At 34.7% G+C, this 23,518-nt stretch overlaps 1 protein-coding gene across 1 annotated transcript; it reads right to left on the reverse strand.

The window, feature by feature from the left end:
* Positions 1-967: 967 nt before the first annotated feature.
* On the reverse strand, positions 968-6,893 carry LOC131046137 (cytochrome P450 709B1). Its single transcript, XM_057979801.2, has 5 exons — positions 6,213-6,893; positions 4,129-4,352; positions 3,663-3,913; positions 3,051-3,441; positions 968-1,724 (listed from the first exon to the last, which is right to left on the reverse strand). The coding sequence occupies exons 1-5, from the start codon at positions 6,502-6,504 to the stop codon at positions 1,293-1,295; spliced, it is 1,590 nt and encodes a 529-aa protein (XP_057835784.1). The 5' UTR covers positions 6,505-6,893; the 3' UTR covers positions 968-1,292.
* Between the last annotated feature and the right edge of the window lie 16,625 nt (positions 6,894-23,518).

The raw sequence follows: 23,518 nt of genomic DNA on the forward strand, positions 1-23,518 counted from the left end.
CACATTCTTGGATGATTAACATCTAAAATATTTCATATAATTTCATTGTAGATTTAAATGATGAAAAACAATATATAGTGCATACGTACAACAAAATTATTTGTACATAGAATGATGACTTATTAAATGTTTGAAATAATTAGAAATATGAATTGCACAACTAATAAATATTTCATATCTATGATTTCAAATATATATACATTCTAATCCTCATACCTAGACAAATGCATACAGTATGGAATATATAGATCTAAAGTTGCAAATAATGAAATGTATGCATGCGCACACACATTTATTAATATTTAAGCAAAAAAAAACTTATCAAATAAACATTTAAAATAATTAGACACTTGCAAATATTGCATATCTCCAACTACATATAAGCAATTATTTCTTACATTCAAGCCATCATAATCAAATAGAATATATATTGAAAATAATGACATATATATGTTATAATAGTTGGAAACATGGTTGGAGACTTGGAATAGACGGAGATATTATACATCTAAGTTATATAAGGCTAAATATGTGTAAATATTGTAATAATTTAAATTTTCTTCCGTAAACAAGTGTGTGTGTTATAGATACAAAAATATCTACATTTGTAACAAAAGAATGTACAATGTGTCATTTTACTTATTCAATTTTGACATATAAAATGTGTAACAAATTCCTACTCTAAACAACCTAAATCTCTTTTCATCTTGTACATTCAAACCTTTAAACCTACATGAGAAAATACAAACAAAGAGAATATACCCACAAAACCATGTAGTTATTGTTGACTTACAAAAATGCTTAATTGGAGTTTGTAAAGTATGTTATGGTTGTATTATTTTTCACACTTGCTGTACAGGTGTTTTCAACCCCTATAGCTATTTGAATTACCCTTCTTGCATGCTTATGTCCATCCATATAATCTGCTATATAAAAACAGAGATGCTGACATCTATATAAGAACATATAAGATAAGTACATATATTCATTCAAATTTAAAAACACCTTAATTTGAAAAATACAAACCTCAATTATAACCAATTGTAAGTTTTAAGAGACCTAAGGAAGGATCCTCCTACTATATCTTTGGAAGCTAAGAATGCTTATCTTTGCAATGGGTTTCTACACATGTTGAAGGGAGTTGCCTTTTGAGATGGGTGGATGGATGGAACATAAAACAGGGCAGGGACACCTAGAAGTGCCCCTGAAACCCTAGAAATTATACATAAAATTAGAAAATAGCATGAAAAACAGGTAGGGGGGCCTAGGAGTGAAGCACCTTCTATCTGAAATTATACCTCTATATTCTTGAAGATGATTGACATGCCATACTGAGGCTGCAGAGTAAGCGCAGCAATAGGTGCATGTTTGTAAACAGGGGACAGAGTGAATGAGAACCTCTGTAAAATCATGCAGAGAACAGTCCTTGCCTCCAACATGGCGAAGTTTTGGCCAACGCATGCCCTTGGGCCTACGGAAAATGGAATGAAAGCATTTGGGTGAACAGATGCCTTTGAAGCACCTTCTGCAAATCTCTCTGGTTTGAACATGTTGGCATCTGGACCCCAGAACTTCTCACTATGTTGCACTGCCAATATGGGCAATGTGATTTCTGCTCCTTTAGGAAGTACAATAGGACCTAGCTTCATTTCGCTGTATACTTTTCTCACTAGCATTGTGGCAGGTGGGTACAATCTTAGAGTTTCATATATGACCATAATCATCTGCAAAAAAATGTAAAACATTCAGGAGCATTAAATCTTCATTTACCAATAATAACATTACTTAATTTGCAATCAAATATTTGTTATTGTCCAGTCAATTCATAAGAATGATGAATAATGAACAATGAATCAATAATGTTCCAGTTATTGATTTTTATGTTCAATGCTCAGATCAAATTCTATGATCCATCATCAAGAAATGAAAGTATGAGAAGAAAGAAGTGAGAGTTTAGGAGAATCAGATGCCTAAAGAAATGGAAGAAATTAGGACCAAGACTAATTGACATAAGAATAAATCCACTACTATATCTACAGTTATGTAATCAAATCCAGAAAAATAATAGTTAAAACATTATGAACTGTGAAAATTTTATGTTTCTAAATGAATTAGTAATAAAAAAATACTGCAAGCTTGCAGGTAATAACGAAGAAAAAAACAACTACTGGAATAAGGGTAGACCAAAGATCCTAGCTCCTTCATTACCTTAGTATTTTAGGGAAATTCTAGAGACTAACAATATAAAATAAGAACTTGTTCACTTACATATTACTATTAGACTTATCCTTCCCTATATTCAACCTGCATAAAACAACAAATCCCTCTAAGATGAATACTGCAAGAGAAAGGTTTCCCAATGAAGGCTTTAAGAGTAACTCCCAACCAGTTACTGAGGCAATCCACTACTAGAAACATAAGCAGGGAGAAATGCAACCGCTAGAAATGATGACTAACAATGATGCAACCAGAGTCAGAGACTCCGAATAGAGATGCAGGAAGATATGACCTATAACAGTCCATGATGATTAACCCCAAACCAATAGTTCCTTATCCAATTGGATTATTACAAGATTTCATGATTGATGAAAAATTGAGCCACCCTCTTTAACATTTTTGTAATCCACACCATAGCTTACAAAAACATTGATTTTGACATCTAAAATTCAACCCGGCTGCTTATGTGGAGAGTTAATTTGGGTGAACCAATTGCAATCAGTATGCTACAAGATTTCTGGATAAGATTGTGTATCCAGAAATCTTGTAGCATAATAACTATATATTGTAAAAATCTGATATCATTAATAGACAGTGTTGATTTCAGCTTTCATTCAGGAAGTCACTGCGACCTATGAAAATATTTGAAATCGTCACTTCAAATTTTATAAAAAGATGAAAAGGAATGGATAGATTAAACCTATCCTAAGATGATGCGCCAGAATTAAAACAAGGTTCACCATTTACCTAAAACAGTTTGTCCTATGAAGTTGTACTGAGAAATCAGAAAAATAAAATTCAAGACTTGTGGACTATCTTATTAGAACACATACCAATTTTAACCTGCTAAGCATGTCCGCATCTGGGATATCTGTACCACAGACACTGATGACTTCATTTCGTAACTTTTCCTGCCATTCTGGATTTATTGCCAGCAAGAATAATGCCCAGTTTAATAGATTGGAAGTAGTTTCATGGCCTGCAAAGAAAAATGTCTTACATTCGTTCATGATTTCATCAATAGTCATGCTCAAGTTCTTTTGGTTGCCATTCAATTCCCCTCTGTTGGCAGTCATCATTATTCCAAGTAGGTCATTTCCATAGCCAAGATCAGTTGCTCCTTCTGGGGTGGCCTGTAACCTGCTCTGAATTATAGTCTTCAGGATTTCCTTCACCCTTCTATCAATCTTCCATGCATATCTGTTCTTACTTGTAGGGATATATCTGCACCGAAAAACAATCAATGCCTACACGCCTTACCCATAAGTTGATATAAAAAAGGAAGTTTATATGTAGCCCTAGGGGAAGCAGACTAAGGGGATGATACATGCACAATATAAGCTCTGTACATGATGTAAGTATACGTCGAAGGTGATGAACTTGAAACAGTTTTGCATAAGCTTAAACAGTTAAAAATTGTTGAGAAATAGAGATGTTGCAATTACTGGCTTCCTGGGATAAAGATAGAACGTTCAGCCTCTGCAGCCATGCTTTGTAATTCTGTTTGCAATTCATATACTTCCTTGCCTTCATTAAAACTGCTACCAAATGCAGTATGGGATATGATGTCTGCTGTCAATGCTCTGACCTCGCCATGAACATCAATTTCTTTAGCATGAAAGTCTTCCTGAGTCACCATCTCTTGCCATCTCTCAAGCATGGATGAAGTGCAAGCAGCCATTCTCTTCACCATGGCCTGACATGTGAAGACGCATAAGTATATTTTGAAAGAGATTTTTAAGATCTTTATATTTTATTTTCTATTTCATGAGCTAGCTATCATTGATGCTGGATTACAAATCTGAAATGTTAATACAAACAAATATACAAATTAATACAGAATCAGTAACAAGAACTATTATGAAACGTACCCTTAAAGTATTTGAGTGAAGATTGAAGAATATTTCAAACCTTGAGTTTGTCAACATTGAAGGCAGGGCTCACGATTCTTTTGTGGGTAACCCACTCCAGTCCATTTACGAAAACTAGTCCTTTACCCAGTAAAGCCATTACAAGAGGCCTGGGGGTAGTTTTGTAATAGTAACCAAATTTGTTGGACAGCACTTCCTTAATCAGCTCAGGTTCTGCAATGTACAGCCTGGAATGAATTCCATACCAGTAGGAAAAGGTTTCTCCTGGCCATAAACAAATTAACACCACCATAATCAGATACCGTCCATAAACTGTTTAAACTTATAATTGAACCAGGTGGATTTTATAGAATTTTGACCATTATGTGCTTAAGGTCGGTGATACTTTGTTCAGCATTTAGTAGAACAGTTACTCCTGTTTCTGACTGCTCTGAAGTTTTGGATCGTTAAAAGAGTACTTTTGGAGCTGTCAGATAATAAGTATACTTTTGCAGAGGTAGCTGAAAATTTATCCACTTAGCTGGAAAAAACTTAGCTCCCTGAGGAGGTCAGAGGCCCAACACTTACCGGGCTCCACTATTGTAAATACTAATGGTGCTTTATGAATGGTAGAGAGCTATTTTTGTTTAAGCTTATAGATGGGAAAAATATTAGTGGGTTTGTAATCACAATCCATGCTGAAAATAACTTTCTTTAATTGATTTCTGACAAGAGGGAAAAAAAAAATCATGAGAAGAGGTTATATTGGTTGTCTTATGGTTCAGTAATCCATACTGTTGTTACAAAAAATTTAGCAATTATTACATTTAGACTATCAATCAGTCTTATTACATTTAGACTATCAATCAGTCTTTCTTCCTTTATATAGTTTAAAGGACAAATAGTTACAAATAGTTTTTCAAATTATTTTAGACTATCAATCAGTCTTTCTTCCTTTATATAGTTTAAAGGACAAATAGTTTTTCAATGAAAACACAAGAAAATAGAAGCATTTGCTGAAAAGGTTGGTCTTGCTAACATTTTTCTCCTAATAGCTAACACCTCTAAAAGTATAGAAGAATGTAAGTCATACAGGAATCCAATATCTGCTGATCATTTTCCCAAAAAATTAATAAAATCATATAATAAAAATATTATATAAAATCTGAAATAATAATGAATAAATAAAAAATAAAGATAATTTTAACTGTTTTCCATGAAAAAATCAATATTATAAACTTTTTACAATAAGGAATCTCTCTTATTTCATTCTTATTTCATCCTGAAACATATATGCATGCAAATAAACATATCTAAGACTATTTTAGACATTAAAATTATTATAATGCTTATGTAATACATTTTTAATAAATGATTCACAACTAAATTCAGTAACATTCAGTTAATTTACTGCTGACCACCTGAACAATCTTCAAAGTACACTATATTACAGTTAGAAAAAGAGCTGAAATAAGCAAGTTAAGCTGGAAGATTAGGATCATCAAACAAATGAAATGAAATGTTATCTACAGTATAAGTGACAAACAGAAGAAGATTGACGAACAAGATATTGTAGGAAGAAAAGAAAAAAATAATTATTATATTATTCAGTATCATAATTTGACTTATATCTATAAAATATATATATATATTTAAAATAAATAAACATGAACAAAACAGGTTTATAAAAGCACCGCTAAGATACACTTTCAATAAATTCTAGAACTAATACTAGAATCAAAACCAAGATGGAAAAAACACTGACAAGGAGTAATATCAAAATTTTATAGTTCAGCAGCAAAGAAGTTGAAAGAGATACACAATTTTGATAAACTTTAACAGTTTGGTAGGGAGACATAAAATAAATAAAACATATGCTGCCAAGACAAACCAGAAAGCTTGCTAATCCATTATCTGAAATTTCAATGAAAGAAAACTAACAGTATATTTAAGAATCCCTAAATGCAAATATGTTCAGTAAGCTAATCTGAATAAAAGATTCAGTATTAAATTTTGGAAATGTTCATAGAAAATTGCACTATGATACGATTGAAATTGCACTATGATACGATTGTTAAAGCAGTACAAACGACACAGGAGGGAGGGAGAGAGAGAGAGAGAGAGAGAGAGAGAGAGAGAGAGAACCATGTATCTGACTCCACTTGTGGTAGTGAGGCATAACTCTAGGAACTATGTCATGAGAAATCTCCTTCATAGGCTCTGCATGGGCTTTCCTCATAAGCTCTCTGAACTCAGGCAAACTTCCTACAAGGACATGGTAAGGTGAACCTTTGATTCCTTGCTTTCTATAAGCATTAGAGAAGGTGAAAGGCCTCCATACGAGATCTCTAAAAAGCTTTAAAACCACCCCCCCAAACAATACAACCACAATGGCAACCAAAGCCTCTATACCACTCAAACCAATTCCACTATCCATCACTGAAATTCTCACACACTAGCACTCTCTGGGATATAGTATTTCCTGTAACTTGTGGTTCAGCTAAGACCACCTATATTTATAGTAGCTCTCAAGCAGCACTGTATCTGACAGGAAACTCTTCACTTCCGTAAGAAACAAGTTAAAGAAAGCGCAATAGGATTGTATCTTCATCTCACAGTAAAAATGAAATATACCCACATTATAAAACAATAGGATTGTATCTTCATCTCACTGTACTCATGTTATATGTGTTCATGTAATAGTAAAAAGGTAACATCGAAGTATGATCTGATGAAAACAATCTTTATACCACTCAAAATTACTTAAGTATTAAATAAAAATCCAGATTTTTGAAGGTTTTGGAGACATCTGATGGAACATGGACATTAATGTTTATGGTATAAAAGGCACGGATGTGGAAGTCTCAGAAGCTCTCACGGAAGATAAACCATGACACACTGTTTGTCTTTTCGACAGAAACATCTAGTAGTGGCAGGACAGCATTCAAGCAGAGGATCACTCTGCAAATGCATGTCAGTCATTCATATAGTAAAACAAAACAGAAGGTTCTGTTGATGGGGATGTGGCTCCTCCAAGGACTATAAATTAAATGTTACCATAAATGAGAAATAAGAATTTGGCAAACGCGTGGCGTTTCATTCAACATGGGAGGACAGATAATTTGGGGAAGGAGATTGTACACACTGTTGCAACAGTGGATTGCAGGTGGGTACAGCACAAGTAGACAGAATTTGAAAAAGATGTTTTTGGAAGCCAAGGAACTTGAAAAGCTTTATCCTGTTGTACTTTTTCAATATCTCTGAAACAAGATAGCATTAACAAGCCAGTGACGAAGGCAGTGACGTTTCTGGCAATTTGTTGGTTTCTTTCATTAAAAAACAAATTCCAGTGATGGATGTTTCTAGATGTAAGTTGATGGAGACGATTGCTATGAGATTTTGTCAAAGGAGGAATCATATTTAGTGTTGGCACTAGTTATGTGCACACACCAATTCACTATACAGTACATGAGAAAACTTATAATAGGATTTGTTTATTTAAAAAAAATGTTTCCTCTTTTATAAAGTATACAACTGAGTTTGATAGGGGCTTTTTAAATATCATTCAAAAGTCAAAAGTAAGGGCATTTTAGATCTTGTCACATTCTTACAGTAGAGGCATACGCTAATAAATAATCTAATAGTTAAAATTGAAAGGGTGATAAAAAAAAAAGCAAAAGAGGTGTAGCATGATAGGTGAGATATTGGGAATATAACATGGTCAATTATCCACGAATCAAAAAGATTGAAAGAAATTTGGTGCATGATATGGGTGGAGGGAACTCTAAATTGATTGGTAGAAGTTTAAAGGGAAATTATGGATCTTTGTGGATGGCTTTTGGAGGAGAAAGTGAAATCAGTAGGCCCATCTTTTATGATGTAAAAGTGAAATCAGTAGGCCCATCTTTTATGATGTATTGTATAATAATTGACTCTTTGTTATTATTATTTTTTCTTTACAATAAGCGTTAACTTAATTGACTAAGTGTCTTTCATATAATTGTGAATTCTCAACACAATCTTTCTAATCATAGATGTGGTGTAAGCTCTATGCCATCACTCAAATACTTACACTATAATGTGGTAGGATCCCAAAGTTAAAGTCATCTCTAGACCCAAACCTAATCTTGGAGGGTTCATTAATGATGACCTTGCCTACACGATGTTGGAAGTGTTGTCATTGATGTCAAGGGTACAAAGACGAAGTTGACATTCAAAGTCATGTCAATAAGGGTTTTGTTGTCTAAGCATATTATCATTGATGTATGGATAAGATTATTAGATGGTTCTCAATGCTCATTGGCTTCATTAGTGCATCTGCACTACATTTGCCAAAGTATCAATGTTTTCCATCTTCACCTTTCCATCTTCCACCATATCATGAACAAAGTTCAAAATTGTAAATCAATGTGCTTTGTTCTAGCATGAAAAGTAGGATTCTTCGCTAAACAAATAGTACTTTGGCTATCACAACAGATAGTAATATGTCTTGCATCAAAACCAATATCATTAAATAATCTCTTAAGCCAAATGGCTTCCTTAAAAGCATGAGTAGTTGCCACGTACTCTACTTTTGTAGTGGACAAATCAACTACAACCTGTCACTTACTCATCCAACTCATAACACCACCAAATATTGTGAAAACATATACATTGGTGGATCCTCTACTGCCAAATTCACTTGTCCAATATGAATCCACATATCCATGAATGCAAACTAAGTGCCAAGGTCCAATAGGATAACTATGAAAACACAAGGAATACTCATAAGTACCCGTCAAATACCCGAGCACTCTCTTTACCATATCCCAATGCACCTCAGGATTAGTCAAATACCACTAAGGACTCCCATTGTTTGGGCAATGTTTGGCCTAATACAAACATAGCATACATCAAGCTACCAACAACATTCACATAAGGTTCTCTAGACATGTCCTCCATCTTAGAAGATATTTTGGACAATCCTTCACAAAAAGATTAATCCCTCATAACAACTAGAACAACTAATTGTCTGCAAGTTGTCATGCTAAATCTCTCCAACATAGAGTTAACATACTTACTTTGGCTCATCCAAATCATTTTTCTATCTCTATCTTTGATTATCCAAATCCCAAGAATATATTTTGTTGCACCTACAACTTTCATCTCAACTTGTGCAACTAATTGAGACTTCAAATCTGAAATCATTCTTTAACCATTCCTAATAAACAACATCTCATCCACATATAGGAGTATGTTATGAATGTGACCATTTTTAGATTCATAATACACACAATGGTCAAATTTAGATCCCAGATATACCAAAGACAATAAATAGGTATCTAATTTTTTTTATTACATTCTAGGAGAGTATTTACCATATAGAGATTTATTCAACTTACAAGCAAGGTTGTCTTTACCTCTTTTAATGAAATGCTATGGTTGTGACATGCAAATTTCCTCCTCCAAATCATTGTGAAGGAACATTGTCTTCAAGTCCATTTGTTCGACTTCCAAGTCATAAGCTGCTACAAGTGATAAGAGGAATTGAATGGATGTTAGCTTAGTTATAGGAAATAATATTTCACCATAGTCAATTTCCTCTGCCCAAGAATACCCATTTGTGACCAACTATGCTTTATGCTTCTCAACACTACCATCTAGACCTAGTTTCTTCTTGAACACCCATTTACAGGTTTTAGTCCTTCAGGTAAAGGAATCATATCCCATATAGCATTCCTCTTCAATGCAACCATCTCTTTATTCATGTCTTCCATCTAGGAATTTGCATCATGCATACCCGTAGCCTCTTTAACAATCCTATACTCATCGATATTAGTAATCAAAGCAAAAATGCAACTAGAATCCAACAAATAATATCGAAACCTTTACGGTGAATAAGCTTATCTTTTAGGTCATATTCTACCATGAGTAGACCTCTCCAATTTCTAAGGTTGAGGTCCTTGCTCTTCTTTAGAACTTTTAGAGCTACTTGAGCTCTCCTCATCATTAGGTCCAACATGAGTGCTTAGTTCATCTTTAATCAAAGTAGGTGGTACCTAAACTACCTCCTTTTTTTGTTTCTTTCTTTCTCTAGTTACAAATCAATAGTGGAAAATTTCAACTCATGGAAGATCACACTTCTACTATAGAGAACCTTCTCTACAACTAGATTTCAAATCTCGTAACCTTTCACACTAAGACCATAAGTGATGAAGATACACTTAACCACCTTGCTCTCCAATTTTGATATTTTCTCACTCGACATGTGCATATGCATCACAACCAAAGACTCTAAGATGTCTCAACGAGGGCTTCTTACTAGACCATATCTCCATGGGTGTCTTTTCAACAAAATAACATGTGGTGGCTATAACTTTAGCCCAAAACTTCTATTTAGTCCCAGCACTACTCATCATATACTCCTAGCCCTCTTCATCAATGTTCTATTCACCCTCTTCACAAATCTATATTACTATGGGGTGTATGGAATTATCTTGTGTCTCTCAATCCTATGGTCCTTATAGAATCTATCAAATTTTGTCAAACAAAACTCACCACCATCATCAGTCTCTCAAACACTTAATTTTTCTACCATTTTGGTTTTCAACCAAGGATTTGAATTTCTTAAATTGACTAAAACATTTAGATTTACTAATGAGGAAATACACAAATGTCCTTATATTGTATTCATATATGATAGAAACAAAATATGTAGATCTAGATATCGAAGGAACATTAACAAGACCAAACTCATTTGAATGAATATAATAGAAAATCCTAGAAGACTAATAAGAACTAGGATAAAAAAATCATGGCGTTGTTTACTATAAGAAAAATATTTACAAAATTCAAACTTGAGATCATAGTCATCAAGGCATTCAACAAGGAACTTATTTTTTGGACCTAAGACCCTTCTCACCAATTCAAAAAAAGTATTTGGTGCCATAAGATTGTCTTTTTCAGCTAAGAGATTCATTTCAAAAGAATTTGCACCCTTAGGTACCTTGAAAGCACAACCATCAGATGTAGAAACAATAGTATTCTTTTCTTCTTGATCTAATGGTGAGGATGAAGAATCCAAAGCCCTTTTCTTAGACTTCATAGAAGCAATATTGCACTGAATTATGCATGCAGGGTATGTGCACAAAGATGGTGGTCAAAAAAGTGGACACCACCCAAAAAAAACATGAAAAAACAAGCAGCACGTACGTAGTTCTAAAATTTGAAATCACCTCATACGTGCTTAGGTTCGTTGTTCCCGAGCCTAAAAAAGATTGCGCGTATGCACTGTCTTTAGGAAAGTGAGCGCATACGCACTACTTTTAGGAAAGTGAGAGCGCTCATGTATGTGCTCATAAGCCCTAAAGAATTGCGTACACAGTACCTGTCAAAAAAAGTTTTTAAAAAAAAACTAGGTCTTATTTTCCCATGACCATGACGTTTTTTCCTCCACAAAACCATGAACGGGTTGCCTCATTTCTCCTCCAAATGCTATGGATCAAAGTTAGTTTTTCTTAATTTTTGTCTTTCTTTCCCATTTATTCAATTTGTTTTACATTTTGAATTTAATTTCATTTATTTTGATTAGGTTTTTTTTTGTTTTTTTTCAAAAACTAGATTCTGATTGTAGCGTCGTAAATTGTACGCACTTGCTAGGGTGGTACAATTTCACACCTAGTTTAGCCCCTGCCTTGGCGCATTTTGCACTTTGCATTGCATTTCCCCTTTAGCACTTAATTAATCAAATTAATTAGGTCTAAGGTTCTATTTTATCATCTCTCACATCATAAAGCTGGGCCCTTTCATTAAAGTGTGCCCTTTTCATTTTATTCCTCCTATACATCATTTAATCAAAAACCCTAATTAGGTCCTATTTCGAACTTGGGGGCTTGGTTTTGGGGGTCAAAACATCTCGAAATCACCTGTAACTTCGGGATTCTCTCTAAAATCATCATATCCGACGACCCTAAAAATTTGGTGAAAAGTTGTCGGGACCATGGCGCCCGGAGAGGACCATGGCGCCCGGAGTGCACATGGTCCCGGACATTTTTCCCAAAATTTTAGGAGCGCAATCCAATCATAAAATAAGGCTTAACCCCAAGAAATTGGTGGGATATTCAATCTCTAGGTCGGCCAAAATACGAATTTACGATCTAGGGTTTCCTACATAAGAGCTCTCTTTCTTCATTTGAAGGGATCCGATTTTTGTTTTCAGGACCTCATATGCAGCGAAAGAGCAGATCTTTGAAGACTTCAACAACATTCAACATCCATCTATCAAGAAATTATCAATTTCATTCATCCATTTAGGGCTTGGAAGACATTGAAGAACAATAGGAGATTACCGACTGAAGATTGGCTTGTACTCCTCCCTTGAGGGTTGGGTATGATTTCATGTTGTTTTCATGTCTTTGCATAAGCTTCAATATATCCTTTATTCATGCTTTAGATCACTTTGCATCTTGATTTAGAGCATTTACATTATCATTTACAAGCAATTAGGGTTTACTTTCTAGGTTGCTCTAGTTTGCTTTCTTGCATTTTAGGACCTTGCACACACACTAGGTCTGCACACACAATACATTTTACAATACAACTTGGCTATTCGTGGAGGTGGAAATCACCGAAGCGGGGGTTTGACTAAGGCAAAACCCTATATAGCCGCCCAAACACCTTTTCAGATATAAGTGCAGGTTTCGGGACTCGGATGATGCCGCAAGTTACAGATCTGGAAGAAGCAGACACAGGCAGAACTTCTCACCAAATTTCAGAACAAAAGACCAGGACAGGGGCGTGGGGCACCCTGGTCCTGCCAAGACAGGGGCGCTGGGCGCCCTGGTCCTCCTGACAGGCAGCATTTTCAGCTTTTTTGACAGCTTTTCCAGAGTGCAAAAACAGTAGTTTCCGGAGCAGTTTCAGGGGCAGAATCAGGACAGTGGTGCCCGCGCCCCCGTCCCGAACATTTTCACTTAGATTTTGACTCTGGGTATGCATTTGCATTCTTGTCTTGTCCTTGTGTTTACCGCTTTCCATTGTTTAAGTTCAATTCTGCAATCTTGTTATTAGTTCATACTTGCACTTTGGGGTTAGGAATTGAACTTGCATCATTTTATCTTTCAATTACAACAAAGGAATAGAAATCCTAATAGGTATCCTATGGCTCTCTCTTCCACAAAAAGAAGTAGCCAATTGTGTGATACCTCTAGGCTCTTTCGTATTCCACAAATGTGTGATTGAAAGTGAGATTAGGGCATGGTTGCTTAGTTTCACTTTTTCCCCCACACACTGATAATCCACAACAAGAACAAAAAAATGGACCTCCTAAAAACCCCGAAGAAAACCCACAAGATACACCTCCAGTTCCTCCTTTTAACCGTACACCTAAAACATAGGAGCAATTGATTAATCAGTTAGGGACAAACAAGTCTAAAATAAATAGATTGATTAATAAATTGAAAACATCCAGGCTTGAGCATCATATCCTCGCCACTAGCCTAGAAACATTAGCTAGTGGTGCCACAGTCGCTTCCACACAAATTAAAAAATGGAGAAACTTTAGGGATAGGTATCATCAATACTGTGCTGATGGGTTATCATACCAGGGAATGAAAAACAAAAATATTAGTAAACAAAAATATTAGTAAACAACAAATATGTGCCCTTTTTGTTGATCCTCAAACTGGTGAGTCATTACCTCTTAATGTAAAGAGGTTTCCCATACATTGGTGTACCAATGTGCAAATGAAGAATCTTTTTTGGCAGAGGTGGTGGATGGTCTTTGATGATCCACCTTGTAATAATTATGAGGTGCCATTGTATTTTTTGAGAAAAATATACTGTGAGTTGTCCTCAATGTGTGGCCAAACTATTTTGACATGAGAGAGTTCCATGGTAGAGGTGGTGGCTCTGCCCAAGATAGACTTGGAGCCCGTAGGCGAGTAGCCTCGAAGAGTCGTCGCCCCCTAGCACCCAAACCCAAGGTGCATCAGGTTGTCCCAATAGAGCTGAAAGAGTCGATGGAGCTATAGACTCTTTAGGCAACCACAACATTGACTAGTGCCATCATCTAGCATGGGATGTCATTAGCACACCCTCTTGTATTGGATGATGAGCCATTAGTTGCTCCAGGTGGCGACAGAGAGCCCATTTAGCATATTTGTGTCAGTTGCTCGATGATATGTTTGGGGATGGATGACGAGTCCACTGCAGATAGATCCACATCTTATTTGTGCACTATTTGCAAGAGTGGATGTCAGGCCCACACAGCTGAGGATTTTCCATTGACAAAGGAGTTGATGGACATGGTGTTTGTCCATCAGCCGCAAACACAGGTGTGTTGATTTGAATTCATAGCATTTAATTTATTATTCACTTTAAATTTGTAATTACATAAATGAATTTTCATTTATACATCAATTTAAATTGAGACAAATAATATGCATTTCAATTTGCAGTAGCGGTATTCCATACTCCTCCCGTAGTTACTACAACTGCAACTTCCATCCCTGAGGTATAAATTTTGTAACATGTTAAAATAGAGTAGTACACTTTGAATTCAAAAAAATTACAAGATATACTATCTTTAATGCTTGGTCCAATTTTTGGTTTGTAGGTGTTGACAGGGGACCAAATATCCCAGATTCATGACATCACACTCTCAACGATCGATTTTGGCCTACAAGACTATACAGTATCATATTTTGTACAACCTTTTTTATGTATTGTTTTGATGGAATATGCGAGTCATTTCATTTTAGATTTTTAAAATTATGTTTAATATATTATTTGTACTACTATCTCATGTTAATTTTGTTTTCTAGGGTACCCCCTCTGCGTCTAGGCCTCGTCCTAAGCAAAAGAATTCCTTGAAGACGCCAAAATGTGGGAAGAAGGTAATTGAACACATTTTTAGTTGTATAATTGTTTGAAAATGTTGAAATCAAGTCAAGTAGTTGGGGTTTGTAGATTGATTAGTTTTTTTTGTCTATTTTACATGTACAACAACCATTGAGCTATGTGGATTTGTTGAATGCACCTAATTCGTCCGTGGATCAAGAGAGGGTAGAGGTATATATCTCTACTTTATTTTCTTGATTTCATGATTATATGCACGTGTACATGTGAACTTGTGATAAATTTTAATCTTATAATTTTTCCATATAGGAAATATCCATAGCTGCTTCATCAGTGACGAGCCCTCCTCTATGCACTGAAGAAGCATCTCAGGATCCCGTACACTTTTGTTTGATATATTACATTAATTGTTTTTAACCTACAATACTTATCATTATATTAATTGTATTTAATCTTTGATCATTTTTTGTATAGGTAATAGTGACAGTTTCTCCATCGATGGTGAGCCATCCTCAGTCCATTGGAGAATCATCTTAGGCACCAGTACGTCATTGTTCTCTATATTATAGCTTTTAAGTGTTTTTGATGTATATATGTTAGTACATTGTATTAATTGTACATTTAATCTACAATAGCCCCCTTCACGGTTCGGTCATAACGTGGATCCTTTTAAGTTTGTCTTCAAGAAAACTCCTAAGAGTGACAAGGAGAGGAGAGCGAAGACATTAGCTTCGAGATCAGCCGATGAGGTAATCTACATTTCAATTGCAAAGGAATTATAGTTAAATGCATAGTTATGTTGTTAATTGTGAACTATTTTCTACAAAAGAATTCTAACTTGGCTTTTGAATTGTGGTTTTGCAACCATCTACATAGCCGCGTACTGCATCGAAGAGGCTCGATTTTGATGATCCACCACAAGTTTAGGATCATATAGTGTTAGTTGTGGTCATAGAATGACCAATACATGTAGATATATTCTACATTTTTATTGTATATCAGTTTGGACATGGCATAGGGCACATTTTTGTAATACTTGTATTCACTTGGCAGACATGCCTTTTTTTGATATATATATAAATGTTGATATTCGATCCAATAAATGTGTATTGAGTTCATTATTGTGTATTCGTTGTATTTCGTGGCTGTCCTTTTATAAAGTTAATTGATCATTTGCCTATGTAATCAACAATATGAATATAAACAACAAAAATATATGAAATAAAACATTGCAATCATGGAATATGATTTGATAAAAATTTTAAAATGTCAAATTAACCCTACAAAACTCCTTATATTCAGTTCATTATTGTGTATTCATTGTATTTGGTGGCTGCCCTTTTATAATTTAAATGAATATTTGCCTATGTAATCAACAATATGAATATAAACAACAATGTGTGGTGCGAGAGCACCCTCATGCTCGCAATGGTCAAATTTTGGTTCTCGTGTCAACAAATAAACATCACAAGAACGTTTGAGTGGGATTTTTACGTTAGGCATGCTCCTCTCATGCATCCCAAAGCGTCAGAATGTCAAGAGTCATACCCTACCAACACAATCTCTCAAGTGCCCAAAGTCCAAAAAATTGTCAAACTTTGACCAACTGTTTCTTCCAATCCAAGACACATATGACTGATCCGTTTGAACCTGTGGGGTTTCCTAAGGCTCCTCTACAATGGCCTATCTCATTTTTTGACGACTCAAAGCCATTTTCAATTGGTAGCATTTTTCGCCTACTGCAAAAACCATCAGTTGCATGCAATGCAAAGTTGCAAGATATGCTAGAATTGATTCAATTCATCGTGTACACAAACCAACATCATGAGCGCATTCGAGTGGTCAGGTTTACGCTAGGCATGTGCCTCTTGTGCATCCTAAAGCACCGAAACATTGAGAGTCATACCCTACTGGTGCGATCTCTTAAGTGCCCTGAGTCCAAAAAAATTGTCAAACTTTGACAGACTATTTCTTCCAATCCAGGACACATATGATTGATCCGTTTGAACTTGTGGGATTGCGTGAGGCTCCTTTATAATGGAATATCTCAGTTTTTGATGACTCAGAGCCATTTTCAATTGGTAGGATTTTTTGCCTACTGCAAAAACCGTCAATTGCATGTAATGCAAAGTTACAAGATAGGCTAGAATTGATTTGGTTCATCGTGTGCACAAACCGATGTCACGAGTGTGTCTAGGTGGACAAGTGTATACTAGGCATTCTCTTCTCATGCATCCCAAAGTGTCAGAACGTCGAGAGTCATACCCTATTGGCGTGATTTCTCAAGTGCCTTGAGTCCAAAAAATTATCAAACTTTGACAAACTGTTTCTTCCAATCCAAGACACATATGATTGATCTGTTTGAACCTATGGGGTCATGTGAGGATCCTCTACAATGTCCTATGTCATTTTTTGATGACTTGAGCCATTTTCAATTGGTAGCATTTTTTCGCTTGCTGCAAAAACTGTCAATTACATGCAATGCAAAGTTGCAAGATAGGCTAGAATTGATTTGGCTCGTCATGTGCATAAACTGATGCCATGAGTGCATCCAGGTGGATAGATTTACACTATGCATGTGCCTCTCATGCATCCCAAAGCACCAGAACATCGAGAGTCATACCTTATCGGTGCGATCTCTCAATTGCCCTGAGTCCAAAAAATTGTCAAACTTTGACAGACTGTTTCTTCCAATATAGGACACATATGATAGATCCATTTGAAATTGTGGGCTCACATGAGGATCCTCTACAATGGCCTATCTCATTTTTTGGTGATTCAGAGCCATTTTCAATTGGTAGCATTTTTTCTCTTGCTGCAAAAAAAGTTAGTTGCATGCAATGCAAAGTTGCAAGATAGGTTAGAATTGATTTGATTGATCATGTACACAAACCAACTTCACGAGCGCATCCGGGTGGTCAGTTTTACACTAGGAATGCTCCTCTCGGGCATTCCAAAGCATTGGAATGTTGAGAGTCATACCCTACTGACACAATCTCTCAAGTGCTCCGAGTCTAAAAAATTATCGAACTTTGACAGATTGTTTCTTCCAATCCAGGACACATATGATCAATCCATTTGAACCTATGGGGTCACGTGAGGCTTCTCTACAATAACCTATCTCATTTTTTGATGACTCAGAGCCATTTTCAATTGGTAGTATTTTTTGCCTGCTACAAAAATCGTCAGTTGCATGCAATGCAAAGTTGCAAGATAGGTTAGAATTGATTCGGTTCGTCGTGTGCACAAACTGATGTCACGAGCACATCCGAGTGGGCACTTTTACACTAGGCATGCTCCTCTCATACATCCCAAAGCATCAGAACATCGAGAGTCATACCCTATCGACGCAATGTACAAGTTGCTTGACAACTTTTTTGACAATTTTTTTGACAATAATGACAATTTTTGCTCAAATTGTATCTAGACTCAATCTATGACTCCTATGACCCGATAATAACTTAAATAATTATCCATGATTACACAAGAATCAAGAATACTTATGATTGACCTTATCAATAATGGTCATGATTGACCTTATCACATCACATAAACTCAAAAAATAGTCACAAAACATAGACACAAAATATAGTCACAAAACATTGTCAGATATTATTCAAAAATTTGCCTTTAAATGTGGTCAAATAAGCTCTTGGCTATTTGAACATACAAAAAAATTTCTTACAAATCACCTCATGGCCTTTTATACAAAATTTGGCATTACAATATGCGCAATTCAGCTCATCGCCATTTTAATATACAAAATTTGGCATCTAAATATGTACCAATAAGCTCATTGTCATTTAAATATACAAAATTATGCCCCTAAACATGTAAAAATCAACTCATGGGCATTTGTATATACAAAAAATGAATATAGAATAATTCGTCAATGATATATACAAAATTCTCAAAATCATTCCACTATGAACCATATAATCAATCAAGGAAGCCTTTAGGATCGGCTCTAACCCGTATTGTGTCAAGTATTGCCTCGTGGTCAAATTCATGAACTTTCCATAAAATCTTGTTATGAGGTCTACCATGATACTTCATCAAATAAATATTTGTTGCAACAACAAGGTTAGAGAAATGAAGAATATGTTTTTGTGTTTCAAAGTCCTTGAACAACCAAACATTAAAATTCTTGATAGGGTATCTCCTAAGCCATGTTCCTATCACGACAACAGACCCTATTGGGTACTCAATACCCTCTTTGTCAATGATTGTGGTTGTCAATTTTGTTTTAGGCTCAACACAATGACGCAAATAGTAATTTGTTCCTTCTTCATTGTTCTCTTCTTCAATTGCATTAGGTGCATTATGTTCATTTGGTAAATCAAATTGAGATGTTGAAGATGACATACCTTTTTCTCCCATTGTTCTTATGCCACGTAATTTATTCATACACTACCTTTGTCTTTCCTTTTCAGCCTCTCGTTCTTCCATCATTCCTCGCTTGTTCTTTCCCATGGTTGATATTGGTTGTCCTAAATAGAATCATACATATATATATATATATATATATATATATATATATATATATATATATATATATATATATATATATATATATATATATATATATATATATATATATATATATATATAAACAAAAGTTCATAAACAAACAAATAACCATATATATATATATATATATGTAAACAAAAGTTCATAAACAAACAAATAACCATATATATATATATATACAAAAGTTCATAAACAAACAAATAACCATAAATATGCATCTTATCATTATTTTTTTGAATCAAAACTATTAAACAATCACAATAATATTGACAAAACTAATAAGAACAACAATTCAATCATTTGAAATCATACAAAAACAAAAATTCACTTACTTCTATGTATAAATCAGTGATAAAAATGCAGACACAGTTGTTGTGGGGCCTTCAACAACCTCAAAAAATTATTTTGAGACTATTGAGGCTCTTGGGCAAATAAAACTATGTCTAAGTACCCCGTATGTGGTATATTAATAACTACGTGCATGTTGTTAGTCCTTAAAATATTGGCAAGCCCAATGGTATTTTTTTTCTCACACTGTATGCGCTCCTACACTTTAAAAATGTTATGGCAGGGTAGTGAACTAATAGGCTCAGTACCCCGCATGCGCTATTTGTAGTAAAGAAAATGTGAAGGAAACGAGAGAGAGAGAGAGAGAGAGAGAGAGAGAGAGAGAGAGAGAGAGAGAGAGATAGATAGAGAGAGAAGAGAGAGAGAGAGAGAAGAGAGAAAGAGAGAGAGAGAGAGAGAGAGAGAGAGAGAGAGAGAGAGAGGGTATGGCAGAAGGGAGAAGTAGGGAAGGAGAGGGTATGGAGGAGGGGAGAAGTAGGGAAGGAGAGAAGATGAGAGAGAGAGGCATGGGTTGTGGAGGAAGGGAGAGAGAGAGAGAGAGAGAGAGAGAGAGAGAGAGAGAGAGAGAGAGAGAGAGAGAGAGAGAGGAGAGTACACATCACATACACACATATGTGTGTATATATACTTAATATATTATATATATAGTATAATATATATACATATATATAAATATTATATATTATATATTTATATCTTATATGTATATACACATTATATATATAATATCATATTATACACACTCCCAAATTTTTAAACAAAAGTAGCATGTATGTGTTGTTTATAGTAAAGATAGATCGTACGTCGCTTCTTACACCATAAGTACCCCCCCGTATGCACTTTTTATACCATAGGTACACCGTAGGTGCTATTGACTATTTAGGCTTGGAAATAGGCCTAGATGAGAAAGCTACGGTTTGGAAGTTTGATTTCCCTATATTTCTCTCATTTTTGACATGTTTTATTTTATCAACTTGGTTTCTCAACTTTGTCATCATCAGGTTTACACTTCATCGAAAGGGTATTTCTAAAATTGCCACCATATTTTCACCCATCTTCTGAGCTTTCTAACCATATATTTTTTTAAAAATTTGAACAACAATAACATTATTAGTGAATTTATTTTACCAATGTCTCCATAGTTCTCACATACATACATGTACCATTTTTTAATAACTTTTGATATACTTATCCAAATTTAAAAAACTTTATATATTATTGTAGTGCACTTGATTCTTTACAATTTAAAAAAAAAATGTATTTTTGATTTTTTTAGTGCAACTTATGCTTCACGCATGAACAAGTACCTAATTTTCAGGGTGTGCTCGATTGGAAAAATCATTAAAAAAAAAATACTCAACAAAAAATTATAAAAAATACACATCTTCTAGTGCTCACTCTTAACTATCTTTCTGCCAAAGGATTTGTCAAAATACTAAATCTAACTATGAATTTTTTGATGCATACGTCAGACACTATGTTATGTTTTTTAGAAAAAATCAGGGTCCATTTTTCATGCGCGAAGGATTTGACCCCCTTAATCTTATCCAATTTTGAATTTTTTTATTAGTTTGGAAACCAGATTTAGAGTAATACAATATTTGTTGTTTGATTATCTTCATATTGTGAGTGGATGACTTTCAAATTTTTCCTCCAAGTTTAGGTTCACCCAATTTCAGAAAAAAGTGTCCACTTATAGCCCCCTTTTTTACTACCATCTTTGTGCACTTACCCTACATCCAACTTATACAAGGAACCAATCCAAAAATCCTTAGCAATAACAATATAACCTATTGTCATCTTGCATCCAGAACTTGAGAAAACAACCTACACACTCACATCACTCAACTTGCTAATTGAAAGTAGGTTCTATGCCAAACTAGGGATATGTTGGACACCATCAATCCCCTCCACTCTACCATCAAGGAAACAAGTCTTGACTCTTCCATGGCTAAAAAAATTTAGGTGAGAGTCATCACCTAGATACACCTTCCTACCATCAATCTCTTCTTACTTTAGAAATCATCCTTTGTGTGAGGTCATGCAGAAAGAGGCACCTGAATCTATCAACCACACATCTTCTGATGCATGTTTTGCCAAGGTTGCAACAAAAGAATCCAATTAATCTTGAGGAGGATTTTTCATAATTAGAATTGGAGAGATCCTTTTTACCTTTATTTTTCTTCTTTTCCTTGCACTCTTTTTGGAAACGACTATATTTGATACAATAGGTCAACATTTCACCTTGGAATTTTTACCAAGAGACTCAAATCTCCCTAAAGAATTGAATTTATCCTTCTTGACCTTCTTCTTTCCTTTCTTCATTGTTCTACCACAAGCAACAGGGGATTTCTTGTCCACCTTAGAATATTTCTTTCACATCTCTTCAAATAACATCAAAGCAAGCACATACTCCATCTTGAAAGTGGTTGTTGTGATTCTAATGGATATCACAAGAAAATCCCATGAGTTTGGAAAATAACATATCAAAAGCATACATTTTCCTTGATCATCAATCTTGATATGGATAGAACATAGTTGGGCAACCAACATGTTGAATGCATTCATGTGATTTTCAACTAATCTTCCTTCCAACATCCTTAGAGAATACAAATTTCTTAGGAATAAATTATTAATGAAGGATTACATTTGATAAATACCACCAAGTTTATTTCAAATCTCAACTACATTCTTCTCTTAATGGACATTTAAGAGGACAAAATCAGTCAAACAAAGTCTTATAAAACACTTGGTTTTTCAATCTATTGTATTCCATACATTCAATGGTGTAGTTTCGGGTTTCATCAAAGAAATTGCAAGCATAACCTCCATTTTGAATTTTACACAACTCAAAATTGCCACCATTGAACTTCTCCATCTCTATTCTACTTGATGTGCTTACCATATCAAACTTGCAACAATGTTAAGAAATCTTCCTTTGCAAAACTCCCATTAAAACTAGATCAACACAAAAAACCCTTCTACCTAACAACAATAACAAATTTGGCTAGGCTCTAATGCCAATTGAAAGGAAGTAAAGTGTGGAATAATACTTCCAAATGCTAAATCTAATAGGAGAGGTAATGCAAAACTTTCTTACAAACCCTTTGATTGTTATATATTAGATAAATGCATACAAATTTAGATTTGAACAAATAAAATCATAACATAGATTTACATGAGAAATCACTTTTGATAAAAAATTACACACCAAAAGTCAAATTCAATTGTATCATCAACAAATAACAATAGTTACAATACAATTCACAGAGCCAATGCTCTTAAGAAGTAGTTACAACAATAGAGAATTCTAGAGAAATTTCAGCAACATAACAATATCTTAGAAAATAATCAACCTATCTCATGAAATCAAATAAGGCATCAACATATATATATAGATCTCAATGCAAAGAGATAGGCATTTATGGTTTCTAAAGAAATCTTAAATGCCTAAGAGGTAAGTTGTGTCATAAACAACATCTTGTTAACCCCATGACATATTGCACATAGGAACACCACCTATCTCATCTATAATGGTCATCTTTCCAAATACAATGTAAATACAACATAGAAATTAGCATGACCAAGAATAGAGTCCTTCCTTACCTCACACCACTTGTAAAAAGTGAATTCTACCATAAATACCAACTGTCAGAAAATAACTCTCCACGACTCTTCCATCGAAATAAGTAACCATCATTGTCATAATGGAAATTTTTCCTAGTCCCAACATAGAA

The sequence above is a fragment of the Cryptomeria japonica genome, chromosome 4, assembly GCF_030272615.1.
Source record: "Cryptomeria japonica chromosome 4, Sugi_1.0, whole genome shotgun sequence".
In the NCBI taxonomy this organism is placed as follows: Eukaryota; Viridiplantae; Streptophyta; class Pinopsida; order Cupressales; family Cupressaceae; genus Cryptomeria; species Cryptomeria japonica.

Bases quoted from the DNA above. Each gene is read 5' to 3' on its own strand.
- LOC131046137 (XM_057979801.2), bottom strand. From the start codon at position 6,504: ATGGATAGTGGAATTGGTTTGAGTGGTATAGAGGCTTTGGTTGCCATT. The intron at 4,353-6,212 runs GTTCTCTCTCTC...GTTTATGGCCAG, and splicing joins CAAGTGGAGTCAGATACATG to GAGAAACCTTTTCCTACTGG. The intron at 3,914-4,128 runs GTTTGAAATATT...TTCACATGTCAG, and splicing joins TCAATGTTGACAAACTCAAG to GCCATGGTGAAGAGAATGGC.